The sequence below is a fragment of the Bos taurus genome, chromosome 1, assembly GCF_002263795.3.
Source record: "Bos taurus isolate L1 Dominette 01449 registration number 42190680 breed Hereford chromosome 1, ARS-UCD2.0, whole genome shotgun sequence".
Lineage (NCBI taxonomy): Eukaryota > Metazoa > Chordata > Mammalia > Artiodactyla > Bovidae > Bos > Bos taurus.
The window spans coordinates 57,981,605-58,009,295 of record NC_037328.1 but is presented as its reverse complement, the minus strand read 5'-3'; the positions used below and the strand labels follow the sequence as shown (position 1 = coordinate 58,009,295).

Sequence of the window (27,691 nt, the reverse complement as noted above, 5' to 3'; positions counted from 1 at the left end):
TCCAGTGGGAGATGGGCAGGGTGCAGATACCCCAGCCAGCCTCACAGTGAGGTGGCCGCAATACCCGACGTCATACCTTGCGGTGTTTCACCACGTAGTAGAGGACCGGTGCCCGGCTGCTGCCCTCATGCCGAGGCCGCCACACCAGCTCGTACGAGTCAGTCTTGGACGTGCGGGGCGAGCTGAGGATGATGGGCGCCTCGGCGGGGGCCACTGGCCCCTGATCCCCGGGGCACTGTGGGGAGGCTGGCTGCTCTGATGCCTGGGGCCTCAATAGCCCTGGGTGGCCCTTGGGCATCTGGTCGGGGCCGCCAGGTCTGGAGGGCGGCACTGGAGGTGTGACAGTGGCTGACTGAGCATCCCACCATGGTCTCAGGGTGGTGCCTGGAAGACGAGCAGGAGGGAGAAGTTAAGGAGAAGCAGTTAGTCCCCTGGCCACTCGCTCAGCTGTCCCCCCACAGAGTAAACAGGCAGAGAAATCAGAGGGAAGAGCTGCTTGGGCAAGAAGAGCCCTGGGCTGGGCACCTGAAGGGACATCAGTCCCCTCAATACTCTGCCGGGCTCTGTGGGGACAGAGGGCTGTGCCCCTGCCTGCCAGGGTGGAAAGGCAGCCTGAGGGCCCCTCCCAGGCTTCCTGCCACCAGCCTGTTTTCCTGCATTCACGTGTGTCTTAGCTGAACTCTCTCAATTTGCTCTCAAGGTGCTAGGAGCCCTTTCTCATATCTGTGAGTGCGTATGTTGGGGGTAGTATGGGGACATGTCCCCCCTTACTGGGGGATCTGTACCATAGCACAGTGTGGGCCTCTTCCGGCTCCACTGCGGGGACCTGGAGATGTGAGCTGTGAATGTAAATGTGTCTTGAGACTCTCAGAGGCAGGAGGGGCCTCACTCCCTTCAGGAAGGGTCCACGGACTGTGCCAACGCTAGTTTCTGTGGAGCCCTATGCCAAGATCACATGTGAAGCCCTGTACCAAGTTCACAAGATAAAAATCTCTGGAACTGACGAAGCTCCATAGCAACTGTTGCCGTGGGCCTCTGGATCTAAACCCGCCAGTTCCCTGACCTCATATTAGGTAAAATACCCACCCTACTATCCATCCTATAGCATCCTAACCAATCACCTAATGCCACCATTGCAGTAGGAATTTTCTCTGTCTTGAGGCTATAAAAGTTGACTACTAGCCTGTGAAAGGCTTTGGCTGTCCCTTGAGCCGGCCCACTGTTCTAACAGCATCTCCCACTCTAGTAAACTTTAGTCTCTTCTATTTCTGCCTCATGTCCAGAAATTCTTTTCCAACCTGCACACGGATCATGACAGTTTTTATTACCTGACCTCCTGCACTAAAGGAGGTTGGCTCCTGATAATGCTGACTCAGCGTTATTCCTGGTTGTATTTTTCTCCAGTTGATTCTTCAGTAAGTTTTATTTCCTTCCCAGGAAAGTTCTTGAGGGCAGGGTCTTTATTACATTTCTCTGCATCCCCCACATTGCCTAGACCAGTGCTGAGCAAACAGCAGCTCAATCTATACAGACCAGACCATACTAGCCTGTTACTTACATGGAGATGCTTGGTCTTTGCTGAGCAATTATTAAAATTATGATCTATGCATATGTCAACTGAAATGAATCAAGCTAAGAAATACAGACATGCTTTGCTTTGTGTTAGAACAGTGGTTGTCAAACTGGGTTCTACAGAACTCTAGGAACTCAAAAGATTCTGAAAACTAAAAGTTTTTTTTTTTTAAATACAGTATTTAAATGGGTGATTTGCACTGCTGAAAAGCTGCACTTCTGACTTATTAGTAAGTTAATGTAAATTTGAACTTAACTGTGTTAGTTGCTCAGTCATGTCCAACTCTGTGACAATGACTGAGCAAACTAACATTATTAGTTGTGAGTTCAAATTTATATTAACTTACTAACAAGTCAGAAGTGCACATTTTCAGTAGTACAAATGAACCATTTATATATTATATTTAAAGCCATTTTTATTTATTGTACACAGGGGTTTTAAGTTGGATTTCTTGAAGTTCTGTAAATGTTCAGCTGGTGTCCCAGTGCCTTGGATTGCACTCACCTGGCCTGGCGGTCTTTAGCTGGACCACAGCGTGGGCGCTCCCAACCTCATTCTCGGCCATGCACTGGTAGACGCCTTCATCCTCGGGCCCCATGCTGACCACCCGCAGGGCGCGATGGGACAGTCGGAGGCGCTGGCTGGAGGTGAGGGGCACAGCATTCCTCAGCCACAGCACTGAGGGCGGGGGGTTCCCACGCACCTCACAGGTGAGCTTGGCGCTCTGGCCCCAAGGAATGACCAGCTGGGACAGCTCCATGGTGACCTCGGGGGGTTCTGCCAAGAAACCAGAGCAGAGGTAAGGAAGGCAGAGTCCTTCAACCCAGGCCCAGACAGGCTGGGGAGAGGACTGCTGTGGGGAAAGCCTCGCTCCTTCCCTATGACACTTGTAGAGGAGAGGAAAGGCCCCACATCTCCTCCATCAGAGTCATAGCTGGGAAGGACTGTCAGCCCCTACATCCTGGTCCCTGGGAGCCAAGGCCTCTTACGCTTTCAGTTCTTCCCCACTCACTCACTTGGCATGTGATCTCTCAAAAGGCACGTAACCCTGTCTGAACCTTGCTTATGAGCTTCTAGCGAGGCTATGCAGATAAGAGATGGCCAAGGAAAAGGAGGTCTGTAGGAGGCACTCACCGAACACCTGGACGTTGTAGAGGATGACTGCGGCCCCGGGCTCCCCAACCCCATTGTCGGCCATGCAGCGGTAGGTCCCCGAGTCCTCCTCATTGGTGGTGTCAATGAGGAGGTTGCTCAACAGGAAGCGTGTCTTGTTGTAGCTGGCAACACTGGAGCCATCCTTGGCCCAGGTAACCCTTGGGGGTGGGATCCCGCTGGCCACACACTCCAGGATGAGACTCTGGCCTTTGGTGACAACGATGGTCTGGGCCTCTGGTGGGTAGATGATGCGGGCAGCCTCGGCAGTGGAGCCTGGAAGAGCAAAGAGAGAAAGGACCGTGTGTGGGACCAGGATAGGGTACAGAGGATCCCCTCCACCCTGCTTCAGGTAGCCCAACCCCAGGATGCAGCCTGGAGGGTTGGAATTGGAATCAAACAACCTGGTGGGGAGCATCCTGCTGGGCTGAGTGGGATAGATCTTTAAAGCTATGGTTTGTGTGTGTGCTAAGTTGCTTCAGTTGTGTCTGACTCTTTGCAACCCTATGGACTACAGCCCACCAGGCTCCTCATTCCATGGGATTCTCCAGGCAAGAATACTGGAGTGGTTTATCATGCTCTCCTCCAGAGGATCTTCCTGACCCAGGGATGAAACCTGCGTCTCTTATGTCTCCTACACTGGCAGACAGGTTCTTTACCAGTAGTGCCACCAGGGAAACACTTTCTGGTTTAAAGATACACATTTCTCATATCCAAAAGCTGGTCAAGTATTTCATCAGGCGCTCAGCTGAGGAGGCAGAGAGCTTTATCTAATATGAGGTAGCAACTGCATAGAACTGATGGAGAGGAGTGCTGCTCTCCTACACGGGACCTTCCTCAGAACCCCACAAAAAGCACACTCTGTGTGATATTTCTTTATGCACCAACCAAAGGCAGCTTCAGTGTTTGTTAAGATCTGAAACTTACACAGTTGGGAGTCTGTCTTGAAGAAAAACACAGTATTACAGATACAAAATTAGGTGAGCAAGGACCCATTGAAGTTTTGCTTCATTAGCTTCATGGTAAATCTGCCACTGGTGCCAATTCTAAACTCTAACTCCACATAAGATGTCACTCTACTGAACACACGGGAACCTGGAAAAGTGCCTGCCGCACAGGACTCGCTCAGCCAAGGCAGCCATCGTTCTCACAGAAATGGAGAGTGACATGGGCCTCCAGGGACTGTCCCCAGAGAGAGATGCTGGGCGCTTCTGTAGTGCACACAGAGGAATGCAAAGCACTCCTGGTGGTCTCACACAGGCACAAACGCTCCTGTCATTTGTCCTGCCCCAGAACACACAGTCCAACCCGTCCCCCTCCCCTGAAAGTACCAACTTTCAGGGGAGGAAAGCTCTCAAAAGGCAGGAGTCAGACAACGTCCCTCACGTGGCGCTGACACGACCAGTGAGCGTGGCCACTCCCGGACCCTTGACAAGCCCGAGGGCCACATGCAGAGAGAGGCTGGCTGAAGGAGAGACCTCCCACCGCCGCTGAATCCCCGAGTCCCGGATGTCCCACCAGCCGCTCCCGCCCCCATCCGCGAGACCCGCCTCTTACGGCGCACGCGCAGCCTGTCGCTGGAGCCTGAGGTCTTCACTTCCTGCGTCACCGGGTTGTAGGCGGCGCACTTGTACATCCCCTCGTCCTCCTGGCTGGCGTTCACTATCTGGAGGTTCCCCGACGGCATGATCAGGTAGTTATCTGAGGAGAGGACAGGGCAGAGGGGCAGGGCGTGAGTGTGGGCCCAGAAGAGTGCAGCCTGCAGCTCCCGCAAAGGTTCGGGGCAGGTAGGGCAGAAGCCAGGAGCTGACCCGAGTCCCAAGTCCAAACTGAAACCGCTACTCTCCCCATGAAACCTCACACCAAGTGGTACAGACGTGGCAGGAGTGCCACCACACAACCAGCTAACAAACTGGCCGGCTGACACCCCACCACCACCCTGAGTTTGTACATAGGCCTGTGGAGGAGCATTTCTTATTTTCAAGGGTGCTCAAGAAGCACAGAAAGCAAGCAGGATTTGGGATCTGCCAAACACTGTGTGATCTTGGGCAGGTTAATTAACCTCTCAGATCATGTTTCTTCACTTGTAAGATGGCATGATATATGCTGCCTCAGAGACTTTTGTTAGGACCGAGAGGCCATGCTGCATAACACAGGAGATGAGCTGATCATTCCTCCAAGCCACCAGGAAGGAGGGAATTGCCTTCAGAATTTCCCATCAGTCTTTATCACGGTCACAACTCTGAGCCATCTCACTGCTGAACTTCTACAGCTAAGGAGGAATATTTTAATCCCCAACCCTAGCCCTCTCCATGAATACCATGGAAGTCCTTCCCTTGGCATTACTGGCCTGCTAGGCTCTGTCTGCTTTTGCATTGAGGTGTCACGGGGTGGGGTCCCAGGGCTGAGTTCAGCTTCTATCCGCAGGGGACAGATTCATAGTATCTGCACACCTGGCAACTAGGATAGTGTTTGACTTCCTGACAGGCAAAGCACTGGTCATCAGCTCTGAGCTTTCTGGTGGCCTGCCCTTGGCCATCTGGATGTCCCTGCAATCTGGCTCGTTGAGTCTGGTGCCTGCCTGTCACTGGGCTGCCCCAGGTGTGAGCTGCTTAAGCAAATGCCAAATAGGATGGAAAAAGCCCTTGATTCTTGTGGGATGGGCAGGCCTCCTCCAGGGGCCACTGCCAGGGACAGTAGACATTCATACTCTAATCTCTTGGTTATTTCTGAGTGGCAGGATTAGACTTTTGATCTTTTAAAAAATACTTTTTGTATTTTCTAAAGTAAACATATAACCATAAAGTTTCATAACCAGAAAGTTAACAAAAATATTTAAAAATCTCTAGGGCATTTTAAAAGGTATACATTTTGAGGTGTAGGGTCCAGCCACAGGGTCTATTTGGCCTTAAGTGCAGGTCATCTGTGGGAGGAAGTGCCCTGTGGGCACTCTGCGGATGAACACTCAATCTCCCCTGGACCAGCTGTCATGCCCACCGTGGCCTGAGCAGGAAGCTGTGATGGCTGCAACACCAGGAAGACGGGGAGAGGGAAAACCTCAGATTCCACTAGAGAGACTGCTGTACTGTGCAGGGAAGAGCCCCGCCTCCCACCAGGGAGCCCTCAGCTCTAGGAACATCTGGCTCATCGGGCAGCCTTCCAGTGCGTGCCTGGTGGCAGGAAGATGGCACGGGGAGGGACTGGAACTCCGAGCTGAGAGCTCTGATTCAGTGGCAACAGCTCAGCAACATCTGGCAGGGCCTCAAAGGATGAGGAGATTCTGAGGCCCTTCAGTATCCTGTAGAGCTGCATCTTAGGATAGCAGATGGCTGAGCAGCATGGGGAAGGTGCTGTGGGGCATTGACAGGGTTTGGGAGGCACTGTAGAGGCACCAACTTCCTTCCTGGCCCCAACCTCCAGGTTCCTGCTTGTTTACTCACCCCGGGAGGCCTCCAGCCACTCCTGTTTGACACTGTACCGGACCTGGGCTTTAGGGTGGCTCTCGGGAAGGTGGCAGGCGATGACCGCTGTGTTCCCCTCATCAACTTCAATCACATGCTGCACATCTAACTTGAAGTCCTGGAGATCTGTGGAGAGAAGAAAAGGGGCTGGTTGGGCCTAGATGGAAGACAGAGATGACCAGTGCGCTGTTTCAGGCTGGGCTTGTGCCTCAGTGTCTTTAGTCACAATTGACAGCTGCAAGAACCTCACACGCTGAGGGGTCCTCTGGGGGTGCTCTGAGTCCTTCCTCCAGCCGTTTGTGGTCTAGAGTTTACAGGAGGGAATGTGTGGCTCGCATCACTTCATGTGAGTACAACTGGGTGTATATAAGCTGCCGGTGGGTGAGTGTAGAGAATTCCATCAAATGGTGCCTGTGACACAGACCAGCCTCTTCTCTTATATTGACCTAAGGCAGCAAGGGGCCTAGGCCCATTGGCCCCACTGAACCTGGCTAGAAATGGGTCATGGTCAAGGCACAAATGTCCTGGCACAGCTCATGGAGACTGAAAGGAACAATGACAGAGAATGCTTATGTCTTTTTTCCAGTTAAGTCAAGAATAGCCTTCTAATCCGATATCCACATCAAAAAGTGAAAGGCCTGAGATTCTGCTTGATAGCCAACCATAGTTACAACCAGAAGGCTGATTCCTGCTATGCACAGCTATGCGGTCCTCCCCCAGTATCCTTGGGGATTGGTTCCAGGTGCCCCAGTGGCTACTAAAATGGAGATACTCAAGTCCCTTATATAAAATCGTGTTGTACCGTGCTTATAGTCTACACCTATAGGAAAGCCTGCGTAACCTCGGGTTTCCCATCCGCAGAAACAAAGAGCCAACAGTAAGTCGTATCATGGCTAATTCAGTCTTTGGGCTGGGGATGGAGATTGTGGGTACCCAAAGGGTTTTCTAAGGCAGAGAGGAATGTCTCCAGTGGGGTTTAATGGCAGTGGAATGCGGGGGAACCGAGGTCCTGACACCAGGCTGCAGTCTCTTCTAACTTGCCGTGGTGGCAGGAAGATGGGATTTAAACTGGATTGGATGGAGATCCATCTGGAACAAAAGCAGGATATTTCCCAAACAATCCAACAGCCCACACAACAAAACTCTCTTTGTTTGAAGCCAAATCACTGATGTCCCTGAACAAAACGGGCTATTTGTGCAACAAAACCACATGCCAAATTCGGTTTTCAGGACTGTAGCTGAATTTAATTTAAGAGAGGAAATAAAACTAATAGAGAATAAGATAAGAGAGAGGAAAATATTTACCCAGACACTCTCCCCACAAAGGTGCTTAGAAAGCCCTGGAGGCACCCTCTCTGAGTGCTGACCACACCACATTCTACTCAGCTCCTGAGAACTGATACCATCACAGTGTAACTGCAGTTCACAGCAAGACTCCACCTGCCTGTGTGGTTCGTTCCCAGACAAGGCAACAGCAGCAGTTGGGAGTCAGGTTTCTCACAGAAGACATGAGGTAATTACCAAAAACAAACTACTGTCACCAAGGAGAGCCCTGTGATCATGGCACTCAGTGAGGTCAGGAGGTTTCCCACTTAACGCAACTTTCTAGAAGCTCTTAGTCAAGTCGAGCCAGAGCAGCACAGGAAAAAGCCCTTTTATTTCTATGAAAGGATCATTGTCCCTTTGATTCCAATATTTAACTGTGAACTTTTTAGGGTCAGGGACCAAGTGTTGTTATCTTGTCCTCTGGCCTAAGTAGATGCTCAGTGAATGCTAGATGACCAAATGAATGACTATCTTGGAGCTGGGCCCCTCCAGTCAGGTACAAGATGCCCATGCATGTTATTTGTGAACTCAGATTTTGTAGTTGAGCTGGGTTGACATTATGAGCTCAAGGGCTTAGCACAACAAATTTTCCATCAACTCTTTATCCAAGTGTGGCCAATCTTTATCTAAGTGTGGATATTTTGAAAACAATATTTCTTGAGTGTTTACTTCCAGGGTCACAGGAAAGAGGTAAAACAGGTCTAATAAATGTGAAATAAGGAATACATGTTGTTAGGATAAATGGCAGCATAGAAGACCTTGAGCTCACCTCCTCCCACGAAAATACCAAAATCACACCTAACCACTGAACAACCATCAGTAAAAAAGTCTGGAACCTAACAAAAAAGATACTCTACATTCAAACACAAAGAAATCACTACAAGATGGTAGGAGGGGCACACTTGAGATATAATCGAATCCCATATCCCCAGGGTGGGTGACCCACAAACTGGAGAATTATTATGTCAAAGAAATTCTCCTATAGGAGTGACAGTAGAGTGCTAAGGTCATGGCAGGCACCCCAGCTTGGGAGGTCTGGTATGACGAGCAGGAGCCCCCAGAGCATTTGGCCTTGAAGGCCCGTGGGGCTTGATCGCAGGAGTACCATAGGACTGGGGGAAATCGAGATCCATTCTTGGAGGATGCATACAAGGTCTCATGCATACCAGGACCCAGGGCAAAAGTAGTGACTTCACAGGACCCTGGCCCAAATCTACCTGCTGGTCTTAGAGGGTTTTCCGGGGATGCAGGGGCTGGCTATGGCTCTCTCTTAGGACATAAAAGCTGGTGGCGAACATATCCAGGAGTACTCACCTGAAGGCTGACATCTTGTTGGGATATTAAAACTGGGCCCTGACCCCACCCAACACTTGTAGGCTCCAGTGCTGGGGTACCTCACACCAAACAACTAACAGGCAGGCCTAAAGACTTCCTGAGAGGCTTCCCTGGTGGTCCAATGGTTAAGAATCCACCTTGCAATGCAAGGGACGCGGGTTAGATCCCTGGTTGGGGAATTAAGATCCCACATGCCTCAGAGCAACTACTGAGCCTGTGCCGCACAGAGTCTGTGCACTGCGTGGTCCCATATGACTCAACGAAGATCCTAGGCACTGCAACTAAGACCTGATGCAGCCAAATAAATAAATGTTTGAAAATAAAGACTTCCTGAGCACACACCACCTTTAAATATGGTCCTGACCCCCAGAGGGCCAAGACCCAATTCCACCCACCAGTAGACAGGCACCAGCCCCTCCCACCAGGAAGCCTGCAGAAGCCTCTAGCCCAAAGTCACACACTGGGAGGGCAGACACCAGAAAGCAAGAAAAATAAAATCACACAGCCTGTGGAACTGAGTCTGCAAACACAGGTCAGAACCTCCCCTGGGACCTGCTGGTCCCTGGCCATAGGGAGTGTACATAGGTCCCTTACAAGAGGGAGTGTAAGGCTGAGATACACAGGAATCCCCTATAGAGGGCCACTTCTCCAAGGTTGAGAGACATAACTAACCTTCCACATACATACAAATACAGATACAAAATGCCACGACAGGAATATGTTCCAGAGAAGGAACAAGACAAAACCCAAGAACACATGAGTGACGTGGAGACAGGCAATCTACCAAGAAAGAGTTCAGAGCAATGACTCTAAAGATGATCCAAGAACTTGAGGAAAGAATGGATGAGAAGTTACAAGATGCTTTTTAACAAAGAATAAGAAAGTATAAAGCACAACCAGAGTTGAATACGATAACTGAAATGAAAATAACACTAGAAGAAATACATGCTATTCACCAAGTAGTGTGGTAAAAATGACAGAATGCATAGTTCATCTCTATAGACCCATTTCACTTTCCAGGCTGAACACAGGCGGTTCCTGTGGGTCAAGGTGAGATCTCTCGTGGATCCCTTCCTTTGGGTGGGTGTGGAGCCTTCTGGGTTTTTAAGGAATCATCTCATGATTATTTAATTTTATGTTGGTGATGGTAGTTTACTGTCTTAAGTCATGTCTGACTCATGCGACCCCATGGACTGTAGCCTGCTAGGCTCCTCTGTCTATGGGATTCTCCATGGACAGAATATTGGAGTGGGTTGCCATTTCCTTCTCCAGGGGATCTTCCCGACCCAGGAATTGAACTCGGGTCCCCTGCACTGCAGGCAGATTCTTTACCAACTGAGCTATGAGGGAAGCTGTGTTGATGATATCCAATCCTAACTAAATTGCAAATTCCTAGTGGGCAAACTATCAATTTTGGACTCCGTGCCCCAGCCCCAAGCCCCACTGCACAGTCTTCAGGAGGCACCACGTTCACTGAGTCCTTATTGAATGAACAGTTTGGAAGACGGTGCCCAAGGCCAGCTTTGTCGGCATGCAACCTGTGCAGCTGTGCCTGGCCCCTCACTTGGAAGAGGCCAACGCTTGGTTTAATGCTCTATCACTGCCTTGAAATTTTAAATAACATTTGACCAAGGGACCTCATATTTTCACATTGCACTGGGCCCCCCAAAATCCATAGCTCAGTCCTGGCTGAACCTCTCAGCCAAGTGAGCGGATGCATTTTCTGTCAGCGAGGAGGATGGTGGACTGTGGGAAAGGGTGGACAGCCTGTGCTCAGGGAGTTCTAGCTGGATGTTACTACCTGCTTTTCATAAGCAAAGTACCTCAGCAATGCAAAAGCCTTAATCCTCCTCAGCACAGGTACCTGCCAAGTCAGGAGACTCCCCACAGAGAGAGCTGTGAGCATGTGAGCCCAGGGGCATCTGGAAAATTCCTCAGTCACAGAGAAGCATGTCTCTTGCACGCTCTAATAAATCTAAAACTACTCCACCAAGAGTTTTTGAGTTTTTGTTTCACCCTCTTCCTTTACTTCATTCCAAGAAAATCTGCCTCAAGCAAGAATATACTTAAGCCTAACAAAGCATTTTGCAAGAAAGATGTGAGTAACTGAAAGGAGTCTGGCATCAGAATGCCATTTCCAGCTTAGCCCCGGGCTCCTGCCCCCTGTAACTGAGAACTTATCTGTGCACAGAGCACACTCTCCTCCATGTACACACCTCACTGACTCAAGACTGGAAAATGCTACACACCCCAGGCCCCTCTGGGGGCCTTCTGCGCACTCCAAGGATTCACTGCTGGGTTGGAGACAGTGGGCTGTGCACTGAGGGAGGCACAAGCTGGGCACTGGTAAGCCGGGCAGCCCTTCTGTTCTGATGCCAACATGTGCACAACAGCCCAGGCAGGCAGGACCCAGGACACCCCAGCTGGGTTTCTAGCTCCCCACAAGGGCCGACTGGCAGGCAAGCCTACTGGCTTCAAAACAAGCAAGCAGCAGCTGGGTCCCGGGCCCTGTCCTCCCCCCACCCCACACCCTGAGCTTAAGCTTTAGCTGTTGCTTCACTAGACAAATGCTCCCAATTTGGCTGGTGGAGCAAAAGTTGAGTTTCACTAAGGGATCAAAGGCAGAGTAATGAAGTGATGAGCGATCTGAAACTCAGAGCACCCCCTTTTCTAGTATTTTTTGGGCAGGAAGGAGGCCAGGGAGGGGCAGAGGCTTCATGATCAATAACAGCTTAATCAGCCACCAGATGAGAGGCAGATGCAGAGAGATCTAGTTGGCTGCATATGAAGGAAACCAGCCTGTTCCCAGGCCCCTTTGTCTGCAAAGCCAGTTTCCTGGCGAGTCCCTGCGCTGCTCAGAGCACTTCCCTGGGAATAAGGGGCAGGCCCTTCAGTTACAAATGGGGTTAGCAGGCCTCCAGTCTCCTTGCAGAATGATGGATCAGGTTTCATGGGGGAAATGGTTTGACAGGACACCTGCCCTTGCCTGTTGGCTGGTGTGTTTGAGAAATCCATTAGAGGAATGTTTTTGCAGCTTTAATCCTCTTACCTTCCCTCAGACCCTTCTTTTGCATCCTCTCTGTGTATTCTTCCAGCTATTTTATTAACTTGTCTGCACTAATCAAATGCCGTGAGGCCCACTCTTGTCCCTCAGCTCTCAACAGGTCAGAAGCCCTGGTCTTTGGGGCCATCTCTTGAGTTTACAGACCTTCTTTATTAGTCCCAGAACTTTGTGCTTTCTGAGAAAGTCGAATATCTTAGGCTCCATATAGAGCCCTGCCCAGTTCCCTGCCTTCTAAGCACTCAATTTCTTAACGGAACATTTTATCTTCTGATAAGTCACTTCTATAGGAGCTTCGGATACACAGGTGACAGGGATCTGTTTGGATACAATCATGGAATGTGCTCTGACTTTTCTCTTCACATTCCCAGGATACATCAGGCTCCTACCTTCTTGCCCGTGGGGAAAAAAGAAGGAAAATAAAAACTTTTAGAGGCATGTGAGTGTGGCTGTCACCATCAGGCTCATTCGTGAAACTACAAATTGACAAGTTTTATCTTGAGCCCCTTTTGACTTACTTTCTCTTTCTCTCCACCTTCTAGCCTTGATCTTTCCTTTATGAATAAAAGGTTCAGTAGATCTATGAATTATATCACAATATTTAGTGTTTGTTTTTACATTCTCATAATACAGAATTGTTAGATCTTCATTGTAGGCTCATCTTTCAGTTCTTATATACTCTCCATGCCCCATTACATGGTGCCTTGTGCCTCCACAAAATGCCCCCATGTAATCAATAAACCTAACCTTTACTTTCAAGGAGTTTCCTCATTTGATCCTCTTCTCCCTGAGTCCTCCCTTGAAAGTGAAAGTCATTCAGTCGTGTCTGACTCTTTGTGACCCCATGGGCTACACAGTCCATGGAATTCTCCAGGCCAGAATACTAGAATACTGGAGTGGGTAGCTGTTCCTTTCTCCAGGTGATTTATCTGACCCAGGAATCAAACCAGGGTCTCCTGCGTTACAGGCGAATTCTTTACCAGCAGAGCTATCAGGGAAGCATCCTCCCTTAGGGTGCAAATTAAAAGTGCAATTCTGCTTAAGAAAGAAGTCAGGTAAGACAGTGCCTTCAGATAGAGGCTGCCTAGAGTTACCAACATCCCCATCTCCATCAGTTCAGCTGAATGATTACAAACATTCTGGCTTTTAATCCATCCAGGTATTTCTTGTGTCTGGTCAGTCTTGCCCTTCCTTCCTGCCTGTTCTCAGGGCTCACAGGACAAGCCTGCACTCATCTGTTGAAGCTTGGATGCGATCCACCGATTGCAGGGGCACCACATCAGGCTCACTGGGCAGTGCTGCCAGCGCGGCTGGGCAGCCTCGTGGCCATCAGCAAGTTTGGGCTGACTGATCGTTCCATCTCCCAGCTCTCCTGCTCCCAGGGCTCAACTTGTCCCTGTAATGGCTTCCTGCGTCTACAGGCAGTGTTACAAAGTGTAGAAAGATTTCACCTAATGGAGTAGCCCAGTGACACACTGACCCTGTGGCCTGGCCCTGCACCTTTTGAAAGGTGGCAAAGGTACAAGGTGAGTAAAATTAAGAGTGCACGGCCCACTGCTCTACGGATGGACTTGGAGGTGGTCTGAGCCTGGGAAGGGTCCCACACCTGCCTCCCTGGGTGGGCTCTTTGCCCTGAACTACTTCACGGATGGGGAGAGAATCACAGCATAACTCTTGGTCTCCAAGTCACCTGAGGAGCCATGGCTTGGCACAACCCCCAGATCAAGCCTCTGAAAGAAAATTCTCTACAAGTGGAAAGCCATGGTGATGGACTGCAGAAGTGGAGTGGAGGCTGGAGCCTGATGGTGCTGCCTTTAGACATGGAACTGCCTGTTCTTGATGAGTGAATAGGGTTGACTGCGGGATGGGCAGGCCTCTGAGGCACGCATTCTGGGGAGTGACTAAGCCTATCACCAGTCCGTACCCCTGGCACATAGACCACTGAAGTCAGACCCAATGGGAGCCCACAAAGCTGAGCAAAATCAGCATATTCTGTAGTTGGCATCTGGCACAATGCCATCCCTCCAGACTATTCATATTCACTATTCATTCACTCAGCCAGGCTGAATTTGTAGAAGATACCAAGAAGATAAAGACATAGTTCCTAACCATGGGGGGCTTTAATTGAAAAGACAAAGCAACACGTAGGCTGGCTATAACAGTTCACAAGAGTAGTGTCCCTAAGCGTAGTCCCTGCCACCTTCACCAGTGTGCCAGCCTAGATTAGGTTACCTCGATCTCCAGGCAATTTAGAAGGGGGGCTGGTGGAGTGAGCACTTCTCCTTTTGCAGGCTGGAACAGTGGACAAATACATTTGCTCTCTTTAGGATTTTTTTTTCTGCCTGTTCAATTGCATGAATAATTTTGGCTCCAAAGCGCTCTCCTGACAGCCATGGAAACACGACATGAAATTTCGCAAACACACTTTCTGATGAAAGTAAAGCATGCTCTCTTTTACTTAAATAAAAACAGTTCCTATGAGGGTAAAAAAAAAAAAAAAAAAAACACCTTTGCAGATGCCAAGCACAGTAGTTGTTAAATCGTGTGTTTCTTTCTTTTGAATTAAGGTGGGGTGTGCACCCAGATTTGAGTAGCAGGAAAAAGCTCTGGGTGGAGAAGAGATGAAAGAGCCACAGGGAAGAGGGCAGAAGATCAAAGTCAAGAGTGGAGGTGGGCACGACAGGAGACAGGGCATAAAAAGAGGAGTGTGAGAGGAAGGAGAAGGAAAATAGAAAGAACCTAGTTTGCAGTGTCATTCAATGATTTGCAGTAAACTGGCCTAATGCTTCAGGAATTTCTTGGCTTGAACCAATTAAAAATATTTTTTTAAAAAAGACACACGAGTACGAGAAATGCTATTAATCCTTGAAAATAAGTCAAGGATGGGAGTCGTTTCTCCACTGAGTCTGGCAACCAGATGAAGAGACAACGTCTGTAGACCATCCCGTTTATCTGACTCCAGAGCTGCTGTGAGGTAGGGCTGGCTAGCAGAACTAGGGAGTTTCTTTTGGATTACATGAAGGAATAAAATGGTTTGAAAAAATACACTGGGGAGAGAGAGAAGAAGGAAAAAAAGATTTACTTGCCAGCAACCCACATCACACATATTTCTCTGATCAACCAAATATAAACTAGAAACTTAGCAATGGGAAAATTAATGTGAACCCCGGTGGTCTGGACTCATCAGAGCCAGAACTGGTTCCTGGCACAGTGTTTGGCTGGCTGGCGGCCTGTACAGGAAGAAAGAGGAGAGAAGACCGAAGCCAAGGCGTTCAGAGGAACAATGGACGTGAGCCCTTCAGTGTGTCCCTGAAAAACCAGAATTCCAGGTGGAAGGGGTAGGGGCGGTGTCTTAAGGCCAGTGGAGTCCACAGTGGTTCCCACTGCCCCCACCCTCCACTCACACACGGGAACTGTGTAGTCCTAAAAGCAGTGGTGACTACCCGTGCCATCTGCCCACCCTCTCTGACAGATCCTATGAGGCGCCTGGTAGGACTGCAGCCACAGTCACTGGCGTCTGCCTTCAAAGGTTGCAGAATTTCCACCAATACCTTAATTTCTTTTATGCTTTATGCTTCTGACATCCATCAATTTTTCTAAACCCTTCCTAAATCTATTTGTATCTTCAGCTTGTTTACATCCCAAGTGTTGCTTCATCCTTTCTTATTTACTTCCTCAAAACTTCTACTATACCACAGTCGGGTGAAGAAATCTTTGTCTGCCTTCTGCATGCTCTTTTTGATCTTCTAGACTTCAACATATCTTATCTGGGAGCCTGCCTCTCCCTAGACATTCACTGAAGGCCAAGCGTGTGCCGCGGTGTGGTGATCACAGAGGTGAAGGGCAAAGAGACGGTGGCTGGAGAGGCCTAGAGAAGTGAACACAGGATGGCAGGGAGCTCGGAAGAGGGGACCCCACTCCAGACCTGGGGAGTCAAGGAGGGGTCAACAAAAGATTCCTAGAGGAGAAGACAGTTGAAGGTTGATCACCAAGAAGGAAGGAATTAACCCAAAGTGAAGTTGCTCAGTTGTGTCTGACTCTTTGTGACCCCATGGACTGTAGCCTACCAGGCTCCTCCATCCGTGAGATTTTCCAGGCAAGAGTACTGGAGTGGGTTGCCATTTCCTTCTCCAGGAGATCTTCCCGACACAGGGATTGAACCCAGGTCTCCTGCATTGTAGGCAGACGCTTTACTGTCTGAGCCACCAGGGCTTCCCTTGTGGCTCAGCTGGTAAAGAATCTGCCTGCAATGAGGAAGACCTGGGTTGGGAAGATCCCCTGGAGAAGGGAAAAGCTACCCACTCCAGTATTCTGGCCTGGAGAATTCCATGGACCATATAGTCCATGGGGTCACAAAGAGTCAGACACAACTGAGCAACTTGCACTTATTAACCTAAGGGAGGTGGGAATTCTATGGGAATGGGAATGAAAAGGAAGTTGTTACAGGCAGACAGAGCACCCAGGGAAAGTGAGAGATGAGCCAAGGAAATGGCAGATTTGCTGCGTCTAGAGGAGGAGGCAGGGCTGAGAGGTGTGCTGAAGTGTCACCCTGTAGCCTGAGTCTTACTCTATGATTCCTTCAAATGTTTTTAAGTAGAAAAGGAGCACCATCACTAAAAATTAAGCACAATTTTCCTACAGAAAAAAAAAAAACATGCTGTTTCTACCTCAGTAAGTTTTCCCCCCTTTTGCTTAACCGTTTTTTTCTTCACTGTTAAGTGACAGTGTTTTATTTAAGCATTTTGTCCCATTTGCAAGACAGACTCACTGTTCTATAGCTCCTGGGACTAATACTAGATTCCAAAAAATGGTTGAAAGTCTACAAACAAGATCAGAGTGGAAATCCCTAAACTCTTAGACACATACACACAAAAAAGGGGAGCAAAGGAACTCATTTTCTCTCTTGATTCGTTTTCATTTTAAAGGAACCATCATACATCATGTTCTTTAGAGTTCCAGGGATTTCAAGCAAACTAATCAACACTTCTCTCATCTTCCTGGGCAAAAGGCTTCTCCAAGTCTGTTCTGGCTCATTGAATCTATAGTTGTACCTGCTTAACTCACTGTGTGGTCCTTCCCTTTTCTCTTAGCTTAGAAAATGGACCTAGGATTTTATTAAAGCCTGCGGCTGAGTGTGCCAAGGATAGGTTGAGGAGACGAATGGGGAATTCTAAGCACGTCCTTGGTAGAAGACGCACCATGGAATTTTTGAGTCTTTCTGTGTCTGTGTGTGTGGTAAATATTGACTGTTGCTAAATAGAGAACTAGAACCCTGGCTGTGTGGGGCAGAAAGTTGCTGCCATGCTGCCCTGAGCTCACACCACACATTTGCCTGAGCGCTTGTCCCAGACCAATGGGACTCGTATTGCCCATGCCCTTTGAAGATGAATACCAGGGGAGACTCCTGTGAGGTGTGAATTTCTGCCTGTACTAGTAGAAAGCAGAAAAGAGTTACTGTGACTCTGACCTAAAGCTGTAAGGTATTCCTAAATAGGTCATCTCCTATTTAGGTACTCAAGTTGCTTAGTACCTTTGGCATTTAAGCTATCTTTCAATGGGTCACAAAGAGTTGGACGTGACTGAAGCGACTTAGCAGTCAGTATCTTTCATTCTTGTCCAACTGGCAAAGTAAAGCACACAGCATGTATGGGCATAAAACAGCTGCATTTCAAGCTCAAGTTAGTTCTCCTTTTCCAACTACACCCCCATGTGGAGCTGTCTAGAGCTCCCCCAGCAAAGGAGGCAGACTCACGCTCAGTCTGGCGGGTAGCTTCAGACTCAGCTTTCAGCTGCAGACCCCTTCCTCTCCTAGGGAAATACAGCCACCAGGTGACTGTTACCCCATCCTGATTTCAGAATCTGACCGCACTCACTGTGAAATATCTGCACCGTCCCAGAAACAGCACTGGGCTTAGGTCTAAGCACACAATGTAGAGAGCTGAACTTAGTTGAAGGCCTGAGAAAGATGAGAGGACTCAAAACACTGGAGATAAAGGTTGTCCCACACACATTCTTCAAGGCTCAACCTTGAGTCTTCCTCAATTCCCTGAAATGGAAATGAAAGACTCTTCCCCTGAATTCCCATTAAAATCTGTTTATGTCCCTCAGGCAACTCATGGCTCTGACTGACTTGTTTTGTGGCTAACAGGAACTGCAGTCCATCTTCTCCATCAGACTGAGAGATCCTCAATAGCCCAGAGCAGGTCTTACTGCGCTGTTGTAAATTCTCAACACTCCCTACTTCTCAGGACACCAACCTGCAAAACATCAAGCTATTGAACTCAGGGCTAGAGAATGTTTGGTTTCCTGGTTCCCTAGTGGATTGCATGAATCTCCAGCCTGCTGGCTCGCCCAGTGATTTTGGACTTTCCAGCCTCCATAATCATGTGGGCCAATCCTTTGAAATAAATCTTTTTCTTTATTTTTTCCTTTCTCTATTTCTCTCTCTCCCCATACATGTGAGTGTGTGTATAATTATATATATGTTCTCCATAAAATTACATGTATGCTTAGTCACTCAGTCATGTCTGACTCTTTGTGACCTCATGGACTGTAGCCTGCCAGGTTCCTCTGTCCATGGGGATTCTCCAGGCAAGAATACTGGAGTGGGTTGCCATTCCCTTCTTCAGCATATCTTCCCAACCTGGGGATGGAACCCAGGTCTCCTACATTGCAGGCAGATTCTTTACCGTCTGAGCCATGAGGGAAGCCTTAAAATTACATGTGTGTGTCTATATGTGTGTGTGTGTGTATGGTGATTGATTCTGCTTCTCTAGAGAACCCTGACTAAAAACAAGGATAAAGGAAGCTAGAAATGTTTTAAGAAAATTTCAACAACTGGCCTTAGTGGCCTGTTCTAATTCAGGGTCACAGCATAGAAGACCTTGAGGAAGTGTTTGATGGGACTCAGAGTTTAGGGAGCTGAGAAAGAAGAGACATGGCTTCTGTGTGTGGAACTTAACCACACCAAGGGCCAGGGTTGGCCCAGCCTGCCCATGCTGCCTGGTTGCAATTACATGCATCAGTGAACCAACAAAGGCATAAACAGACACCTCTTTGGGCCACAGAGACAAAATACACGCAGGACACTGTGGGCTGCTCTCAAAGTGGCAGGGAGGTGGGAATCTGGGCTGGAGAACATGTGTGGAGAGAGAGCTACGAAATTCACAGGAAACGGGTTTGTCCTCTGCCCCTGATAAGCCAGTCCTCTCTCTTGGCTCTGGCTGAGATGGAAGCTTTGGCCCCCTGGACTGTGTCATCCTAAGGGCTGCTCCCAGAACGGAGCTGGCCAGCACCGAGCTCGGGCCCTAGAGCCCCCTCCAAGAGGATGCTCCACAAATATGTGTTGACCATATGGGTGAGTGAATAAAGCCGGCTTCAAAATAGTACTATCATATATTCTCTCATTTGAGTCTCTAAAAAACAAAACCATGAGACAGATGATGTAATCAGTACTGAGCTCATTTCACAGTTGTGACCATCCGAGAGATGAAGGGATTTGTCCAAAGCTACATGAACTCTTCAGTGGCAGAGTTAAAACTTAAAAGATCCTGGGTTTAAGTTTCATGTTTTTTCCATTACACCAGTTTGGCTCTTCATTTCACTCCTGGGTTAAATTATGGTAACAAAGGGCCCCTGTCTCCTTCTGACCTTTCCTCAAAGGCACAGAGTCATGGAGACAGCTGCCGAAGGGGAACTCCTACCTCTTCTGTCCGCTGCCTTGCCTCTGATCTCTGATACCAAAGAAAGATCACTCTCTGACTGGCCCTAGGGCTTAAAGACCTTACGGAGGGGTTATGGATCTGCTCACAACTAAACTAGCACCACCTTAAGACTTCACATTAGCCAGTGTCAAGTCATAGAGACAATTATGTATCTTCCCAGATAGAGAATATCCCCTCAGTTACTGCCTATTTCCAAGTACCAGTAGGATCTGGGGATGATAGGATAGCTGGAAGAATTAATTTAAAAGATAGGGAAGAAGATAAAAAGTGAAAGTAGGAGTTTATCTGAATGGTAGATAACTGGACATGGTAAGGGACAGGAAACAGCCTTCCCATGGCATGCGGCTCTGAACTGGTCATGTTTACTTGCTATGCTGTGTGGAGAATGACGCTAAGGCCGTCTGGGGGCCAGAACAAGGAATGAGGTGTCCGTGGGTGACGTCTGCTTTTGGTTCAGGTGCGTAGAGTGGGACCCTCAGAGCCATGTGGAATGGTTGCCCTCTGGGTATCAAGCTTATGAAAAGACAGGCAAGAAGAAGAAAGGAGATCAAAGTAAAAACATTTCAAAAGAATTAGACAAGATGGTCTGAAGTGAAGCATTAGCAACAAGAGAGATTCACCACAAGGAAAGCTTAAGTGAAACAGGAAAAAATACTTCTCCATAGAGGAGAACAGGAAGGACAGCAGGTCTCCATGTGGGCAGGACCACTCAGAGGAGAGGGTGGGCGTGCACCACCGAGGCTTCATGTGTTCCATTTTACCTGATGCCACCAGGCAGGGGTGGAGTTCAAGTACACCCCCTGGCATCAGAGTGAAAGTGGTCTGGACCAGGAAAGCTCTGTTGGCAGCCTCCTCCACATCCCTGGATCCTCAAGCCAGGTTCTAGCCCCCATCATAGGAAGCCCCCAATGATCTCTGGGAGTTCACTAAGACACAGGAGGCAGCGTCCTGCCAGGGAGGTCAAACAGCACGTGCTCTGTCTGAGGATAACTATTTGAATGCACACAGGAGAGGACGGCGGAGAGGAGCAGAAGGAAGCCTGAAAACACCAACTGCGGGTGTGCATGCGTGCGTGTGTGCGCGCCAGCACGCTGCTGCCCAGCCTCACCTCTGAATGCAGACCGTGCCTCCTGTAATCCCTTCTCCGGCTCAGCCTCCCTCGCACACCAGCCAACTGGCAAAACACAGCCCCCATTCTGCTCAGGAATGTGCTTTCGGAAACTTAATCTAGCTGCTGAGTCTGGGCCAAATCCCCCGTGGCATTAACCCAAAGACAGCACCCCTTTCTCCCACCTTCCCGCCACCCCGTCACTGCCTCCTCCAAGTCTGGGAGGCTGTAGTTCCAGTCCACCAACTCCCTCTGTCCCAGGATACAGACCCTGCGGGCCTGCTCTCCATTTCCAGCACTTCTCCATCCATCTTCTGGTCAGGCCCAAACATTTCCCTTCTGATTCATGTCTAAGTGACACACCAATAGCTCTTGGCTTTCAAACAAGACTCGCCTCGGCTTCTGCACAAGCCCCCTCTTCTCTCCCTGTGCCTCCTTGGGTTGCAACCAAACCCTTCCCTTTGTCCTCACTGCCAACTGCAGATCCCTTCAAGCACCAGAGAAAGAGGGGCCAGGAATTTTTTAAAAATAAAGGCTATAAATTGTTTCTCCTCACACAGATTCACCTTGAAGTAGAAGAAGTGCTCCAAAATAAATCTTCTCTTCTCCAGCTCTCCCTTCCTCCAAACAGTGAAAGGTGTAGCCTAGCTCCTGAGTGGGCCAAGTTACAGAGTCTCCTGGATCTTCACAGACAAGGGCTGACTATCTGCAGGGTACCAAACCTCCTAGAGGAGCAGTGGCTCCCTTCAAAGACACAAACATTGCTAAAAAGCACCTCTTACTTGTAAAGATGAACAACTGGCAGGGACTTACTTGCTCAGCACTAGGAGAAGGGTGCAGTACCTTAGAGTGGAGTCACTCTGGGATGTCCCAGGGCCATGCACAACTGTGCTTCTGCTCTGGTGGGTGACAGAAGACAGATGAACTAGGAGCCTGCTGGCGAGGTGGTTACACAGAATGTACATGCAAAAAACACATCAAAGTGTTCACTTGAGATTAGTGCACTTTGTGTACTTTACTGGATGCACTTTATACTCAACAAAAAATGTAAATATGATCATACGGCCAATGGAAAATGCTTGTCCTACAATGTCAAAGGGGAGACACTAAAGATAGTAACTATCTTCAGTGCTGTAAAAATACGGGTACAGATGCAGGCTAGAAGGGTATGTTTTAAAATGACGATGGTGGCTCTGCGAGGATGGTGAGGAGACATTTTCTGTATATTCTAAACTTTCTATGTGTCATTTTAATTATCATTAAAAAATTATACAAGAGAAGTATGATGGTAAGAAGCATAGCTCTGACCTCAGCCCCTCTTGCTATGACAAGATGATCCCTCCCCACCTTCTCACCTGAATGAAGCATCCTCCCCTAACCCACCAGCACAGCTGGGGGCCCAGGGCCTGCCTCCCTCACTGATCCCTGACTGTAACCTGAACTCTAAGCCTGCTGTCTAGAGGTGTGGCGCTGAGGGTCAGTGAGTTCTGCTGCAGCCACTAAGGAAAAGTGGCTCCCACGGTGTGAGGGCTCTAAGATGCAGCTCCCCCTTGGCCTTGCCCCCAGGAGGGTAGCTGGGGACCCCCTGCCTTCCTCCCCGCGTCCTCAGAGCAGAGGGCAGGGCTGCTAGACTGTTTCCCAAGAAAACAGGCACTCTGTGGCAGCCTCTGTCTTATTATCTGTTCTCCCACAGACTGAAGGCCAGAGGCATCTGGAAACCAGGGCAATGAAGGGCCTTTTCCCCCGCTGCTTTTCTACTTTCCCAGCTCTCACCACTCTCCTCCCAGGACTCACGCCTCACACTTCAGGGAGCCCAGCTGACTTTCAGGAGCATTTTATAAGTTTCCTGCCTCTGATATGACCCATAACATAAGGACCCCAACCTCCCAGAACTACAACATCAACAAGGGAGACGACGATGGTGATATGAAGGCAGGGTGTCTGGGACAAGGGGCACTGCTGAGGGGACAGAGACCTCGAAGAGTAAGTCCAAACACCATCAAACTCTCAACAAGGTTCCCCGTTCCCTACACTTCAGCCAGCAGAGAAAGTGAAAGTGTTAGTCATTCAGTCGTTTCTGACTCTTTGTGACCCCATGGATTGTAGCCCCCAGGCTCCTCTGTCCATGGGATTCTCCAGGCAATAATACTGGAGTAGGTTGCCATTTCCTTCTCCAGAGGATCTTCCTGGCCCAGGGATCTAACCAGGGTCTCCAGCATTCAGGCAGACTCTTTACCGACTGGGCCAGCAGGTAAGGGGAAGTAATTCTTAATACTGTTGGCCCTTCAACAGCAAGGGTTTGAACTGCATGGGTCCACTTGGCCATGGGTCTCTTCCCATAATAAATACTACAGTACCACATGACCAGAGGTTGGTTGGACCTCAGATGCAGAGGACCCCTATGAGTTATATGCAGAGTCTCAGCTGTCTAGAGGGTCAGCAACCCTAACCCTGCATTGTTCAAGGGCTAAATGTTTCCTGGCCATGGACTCAGCATATAAGAACAGGTGCCAGGGCTGCTCTGTAGCTTCGGGAGTTCTAATCGGCCAAGTTTCATTTCCCATGGCAAATCAGGTACTGTGTGCACTAAGCTTGGGCACAACAGTATATCCAAGTCGTAACTACTGTAAGAGTGGTAAGCAGACTTCTCCTGGCATCCTCTCTGGACGAACTGTCTCCTCATCTCTTCCTCTCTCCCTCTTTATCACATAGTTGCCTTTCCATCATGTTCTAGTTTCTATTCCAGGCATTTGGAATAGGCCTGCCCCTCAGAGACGCAGGAGGCCAAGAGGAAATGCGCAGTATCTGTTCAGACCATGCGTAGCCCTGTACACGCTCTGCCTGCAACTGCTGTGAGGATGGAGTGGGCAGGGGAGGGCGGTGGGGTGCAGGCAGCAAAGAGCTGGCACCACCCCATCTAAGACCACAGAGTGACCAAGTAGAAAGGCATGGCATGGCCCAGCTCTGGGGCCCACAGAAACAGGTCAACCATGTCAAGCTCCTTCGGGAAAGACACTCACTCCTGGTATGGCCCCTAGCCAGAGAGCACAAAGGTCCCCCAGACACTGGAGATAACTGGGCGGCCACCACTGTCTGATCAGAAAGGTCAGCTGGTAAGGCCCCTTTTAGGATAGGGCTAACAGGGTGGGTGTTGATTGGGATGGGGAACAGAGAAAGAGTAGGAGGTGGGCGGAGGAGAGTGACTCACTGGCTAGTGTCACGGTGGCTGGCACGCTGGCCACGGCCCCTGCAGGCATCCGGGCCACACACTGGTACCGGCCCACGGTGTGGTTGTTGAGGGCAGTGACAACGAGGGTCCCGCGGGTGATGAGGATGCCCAGGCTGTCGTCCGAGCCGTTCAGCTCCCTCCCGTTCAGGCGCCAGGTGGTGTTCATCCAGGGGGGCTCCACCACGCAGCCCAGGATCACGGTTCCTCCAAGCTTCTGGACAGTGGAAGAAGGCTGGACAGTGACCTGAGGAACCTCATCTGGAGGAAGAACAGGGATGCAGTGATGAACTGACACCCCCCCGCCCCAAGAAATCGAGAGCACAACGTGCTCAGAAGCACAGCTCCCAGGCAGCCTTTCAGAGCTGAGCCATCCAGAGAGGGGTTGACCCTTCTCTGAAGAAACTCTGCTGACCTTAGGTCCAGTCCCCAACCTGGCCTGGTTCCCAGAAGGTAGACTGGAGTGGCAGTATGGTGGGATGACAAGAGCTCAAGCTTTGAACTTGAATAAGACCTGCATCTGGATCCCACTGCCACCGCTTCTGAGCCAGGTGACTTTAGCCTTTTGGAGTCTCAGTTCCTCATCTGTAAAATGGGACTAATAATATTGCTCACAGCATTGCTGGGAAGCTTACACACAATGCATATAAACTGCCTGCTGTAACCCCATATAGTAAGTGCTCAATAAAGGCAGTTCAGTTATTACTCTTATTCTTCCCTAGCATATGTTTGAAATGATTAAAACAGCAAAGTAACAACCAATATGATGTAATTGAGCTCATTTCTCATATTATTGAACATGTCCCCGAAGGTCAGTGGGAAGAAATCCAGGAGGAAGAAGGCCTTTTTAGAGGGTCCTTGTCAAATGATTCTCTCTGACACTAGGGGCAAAGTGCTCCTCCCAGGGGGCCTCAGAGAAATCAAGGAAAACACTCACTCAGGTCCGCGAAGCAGCCCGCCGCAGCCAAGAGGAGGCAGGCGAGTGTGACCTCGGGCTGCTTTCCTCTCTGCATCGCCATCATCCCACGAGGCATGCTGCGTCACAAAGGGTCCAAAGCCAATGTCCCAGAAGCCACCAGAGTCACTCAAAGAGGTACTACAATCCCCTGCCACGCTCTGCTGTGAGAGAGAGAGAGAGAAAGGGCCGTGGTGAGAATGCCTGGGACACTCCCATGGCGGTGACATCCAAAGAGGGGACCTGGCTGGACTGCTGGAAGACCAAGGAACACAACATTCCATTTCTTATCTAAAATAAGCTGCTTTTAAGTTGCTCCTCTGAGCTGGAAGGTGATGTCATGATAAGAATGGCAGAGCCTTGCCCAGGGTATCCATAGCCACAAGGACAGGAGAGCCCAGCAGATGGAGAGGCTGAGACCTGCAGCCATGTCCCAGGCTGGGGACAGTGAATGTTGAGCAATGATGCTGGAAAGGAGGCAGATGTTTTCACCATGTTTTTGAGGAGCCCAGGTGTCCAAAGCCACGTGGCATGCCATGCCACTAATACGGACCACGGTGCGTAGCGCTGTCACAGGTATAATGAATGAAACCTGCATCCCTCATTTAGGTGATATTACTAACACCCCCAGGTGGTGCAGTGGTAAAGAATCCACCTGCCGATGCCTTCCCTGATCTGGGAAGATCCCCTGGAGAAGGACATGACAACCCATTCCAATATTCTTGCCTGGAAAATCCCAAGGACAGAAGAAAACTGGTGGCTACAGTCCATGGGACTACAGAGAGTTAGCATGACTGAGCGACTGATACGACTACTATGACCAATAAGTAACATCCCTAAAGTCTCCAAGCCTCATGAAAGATGTATTTCAACTCATACCAGCTCATCACCAACATCTCTGTTAACATTCTTTGATTCCTGGAACCAACCAACCCTCCTCAGCTTGTCTGTAACCTCTGTACCCCCAGACACAAACACAGACCAAAAAAAAAAAAAATCACATATCATCCAAAGCCCCTGTTCTTCTCTCTGCCCCTGGTGCTGAAATTCTAGTGTTCTCCATCTCTACAAAGTCTGTACTCCTGACACTGTGTTGCATCTCCACCCAGAACATGTCTCTGGGATCCAGATTGCACTGCTCCTCCAGCCACTGGATGACAGATCTCAGCTATCAGCCACTCTCTTCTTGCCTGCTGAGAATTTTAATTCCTTCTCCTCTTCCACAATATTACTTTTCATGCCTCATTTAGGCTACGGTGTTTAAAGGATTCATCAAAATCACAGAGAGGCAAATGTGTGCACACTTCTGTCACAGCCTAAACCACGGTCTTGTGTCTGTGCTTTTCACTGCTCTATAAAGAGCATGAGACCAACGTGGCAGGTGTGCCAACCTCCTATCAGGCAGGGAGACTTCAGAGTTTCAGGTCCCCGGAGGCAGCGTCACAATGACCTAGGCAGTGGATGCATCTTCCTGAAGCACGCACACGTGGCAGTTTTCATAATTATTTCCAGGAGGGTGACTTAGATTTAAAGTGCTAACTCTTTTGGACCAGTTATCTAACCAGCAACTCTTTCCAAAACTTACAGTCAACCATGAAAACTCAGAGAGGGGTTAAGCTGCCCAACTGAGAGCTGTGTCAGCTCTGCAGTCTCTCGAGTTCTGGCTACCTGCATGGGCTGGTGTCAGAGCTCGTCTTGGGCCTCTCAACCCCATGGCTCCTCACACATGGGCTGAAGGGTGGGCTTGAGGCTCTTGCTCTGTGCTAGGAAGTACTTAAGATCTGCCTAACCTTTCCCTTCTCCACGTTCCTCTGGCTCTTCAGCTTGTCACCTGGCTGCTGAGTGAACAGGGCTACATAGCTCTGCCCAACAAGCACCCCTCCAAACCAGATCTTGAACCCAGCTCTACACTGGGGTTTGCAATGTTTCCTAGGCAAGAGGCCTTTCTCCTTGAGTTTTAATCCTTCCCTTTGCCTCGTATCCTTGACATCAGAGGACCGCCCAAGTCTCCTCCACTGTTCTGGAAAAGGACAGGAACATTTTCTAAAAGAGGTTTGAAAGAAAATGTTAAACTTTTCCTGACAAGTATTTTTCTTCTAGGTGTAGATAGAGTTTCTGCTCTTTTTCAGACAATCCAATAGATCCATGCTATTAGAACAGTGAAACGAAGGAAAGCTGCTAAGGATGCGAGCATGACTGGGGAAGGCATGCCTGTTACCACTACAGGTACCTGGCTAAGCTCTTTTCATGAGGTATGCTTTTAATCTTCAGAATCACTCTATAAGATGGGGACCATTATCCCCATTTTATAGGCAAGGAAATTGAGTTCCAGAGGGTAAGTAACTAGCCCAAGGTCGTATAACTGTAGGCCTGGAATGAAACCAGGTTGGGCTCATTCCAAAGTTCTGTGCTTTTAACCACAATAGTAGCCTTTTCATGTTTTTTTCCTACCAGCTTTCTGCACCCAGTGGGTGCTTAATGAACTGACTCTGAACAGGATGAGGCAGAGCAATGAGGAATTTTAACAGTGTAAAATTTTAATTTTCAGATTTCTGAATCCCTGTTTAAGGAAAAGTTCATTAATACAGTTACACACAAAAACCAAAAAGCAAGCCTTTGGTGTCCGGATACTAGTTTTAATCACCCAGATCCTAGTTTTAATTTTCTACTTTCCCTTAATGAAATAACATATTTATCTAGAATATGGCATGAGTGACCAGTTACAGGATTTTAGGGAACTTGCTTGCTCATGACCTGCTCTTTCCATGCT

At 49.1% G+C, this 27,691-nt stretch overlaps 2 protein-coding genes across 5 annotated transcripts in view; both read right to left on the bottom strand.

The window, feature by feature from the left end:
• BOC (BOC cell adhesion associated, oncogene regulated) overlaps positions 1-25,000 on the bottom strand; it is a 38,917-nt gene extending 13,917 nt beyond the window's left edge. For 2 of the 3 annotated variants that reach the window (NM_001206219.1, XM_015471069.3), the window contains exons 1-7: positions 24,904-25,000; positions 23,949-24,227; positions 6,166-6,312; positions 4,283-4,426; positions 2,708-3,001; positions 2,078-2,350; positions 77-384 (exon numbers count right to left, since the gene is read on the bottom strand). In NM_001206219.1, coding sequence (NP_001193148.1) covers positions 77-384; positions 2,078-2,350; positions 2,708-3,001; positions 4,283-4,426; positions 6,166-6,312; positions 23,949-24,227; positions 24,904-25,000 — 1,542 coding nt within the window. The remainder of the gene's footprint in view (positions 1-76; positions 385-2,077; positions 2,351-2,707; positions 3,002-4,282; positions 4,427-6,165; positions 6,313-23,948; positions 24,228-24,903) is intronic. The other variant, XM_015471077.2, reaches the window with a different exon arrangement.
• GTPBP8 (GTP binding protein 8 (putative)) overlaps positions 24,995-27,691 on the bottom strand; it is a 276,317-nt gene continuing 273,620 nt past the window's right edge. Inside the window, exon 8 of one of the 2 annotated variants that reach the window (XM_059884669.1) lies at positions 24,995-25,082. In XM_059884669.1, coding sequence (XP_059740652.1) covers positions 25,063-25,082 — 20 coding nt within the window. In that variant the 3' untranslated portion in view covers positions 24,995-25,062. The remainder of the gene's footprint in view (positions 25,083-27,691) is intronic. The other variant, XM_059884673.1, reaches the window with a different exon arrangement.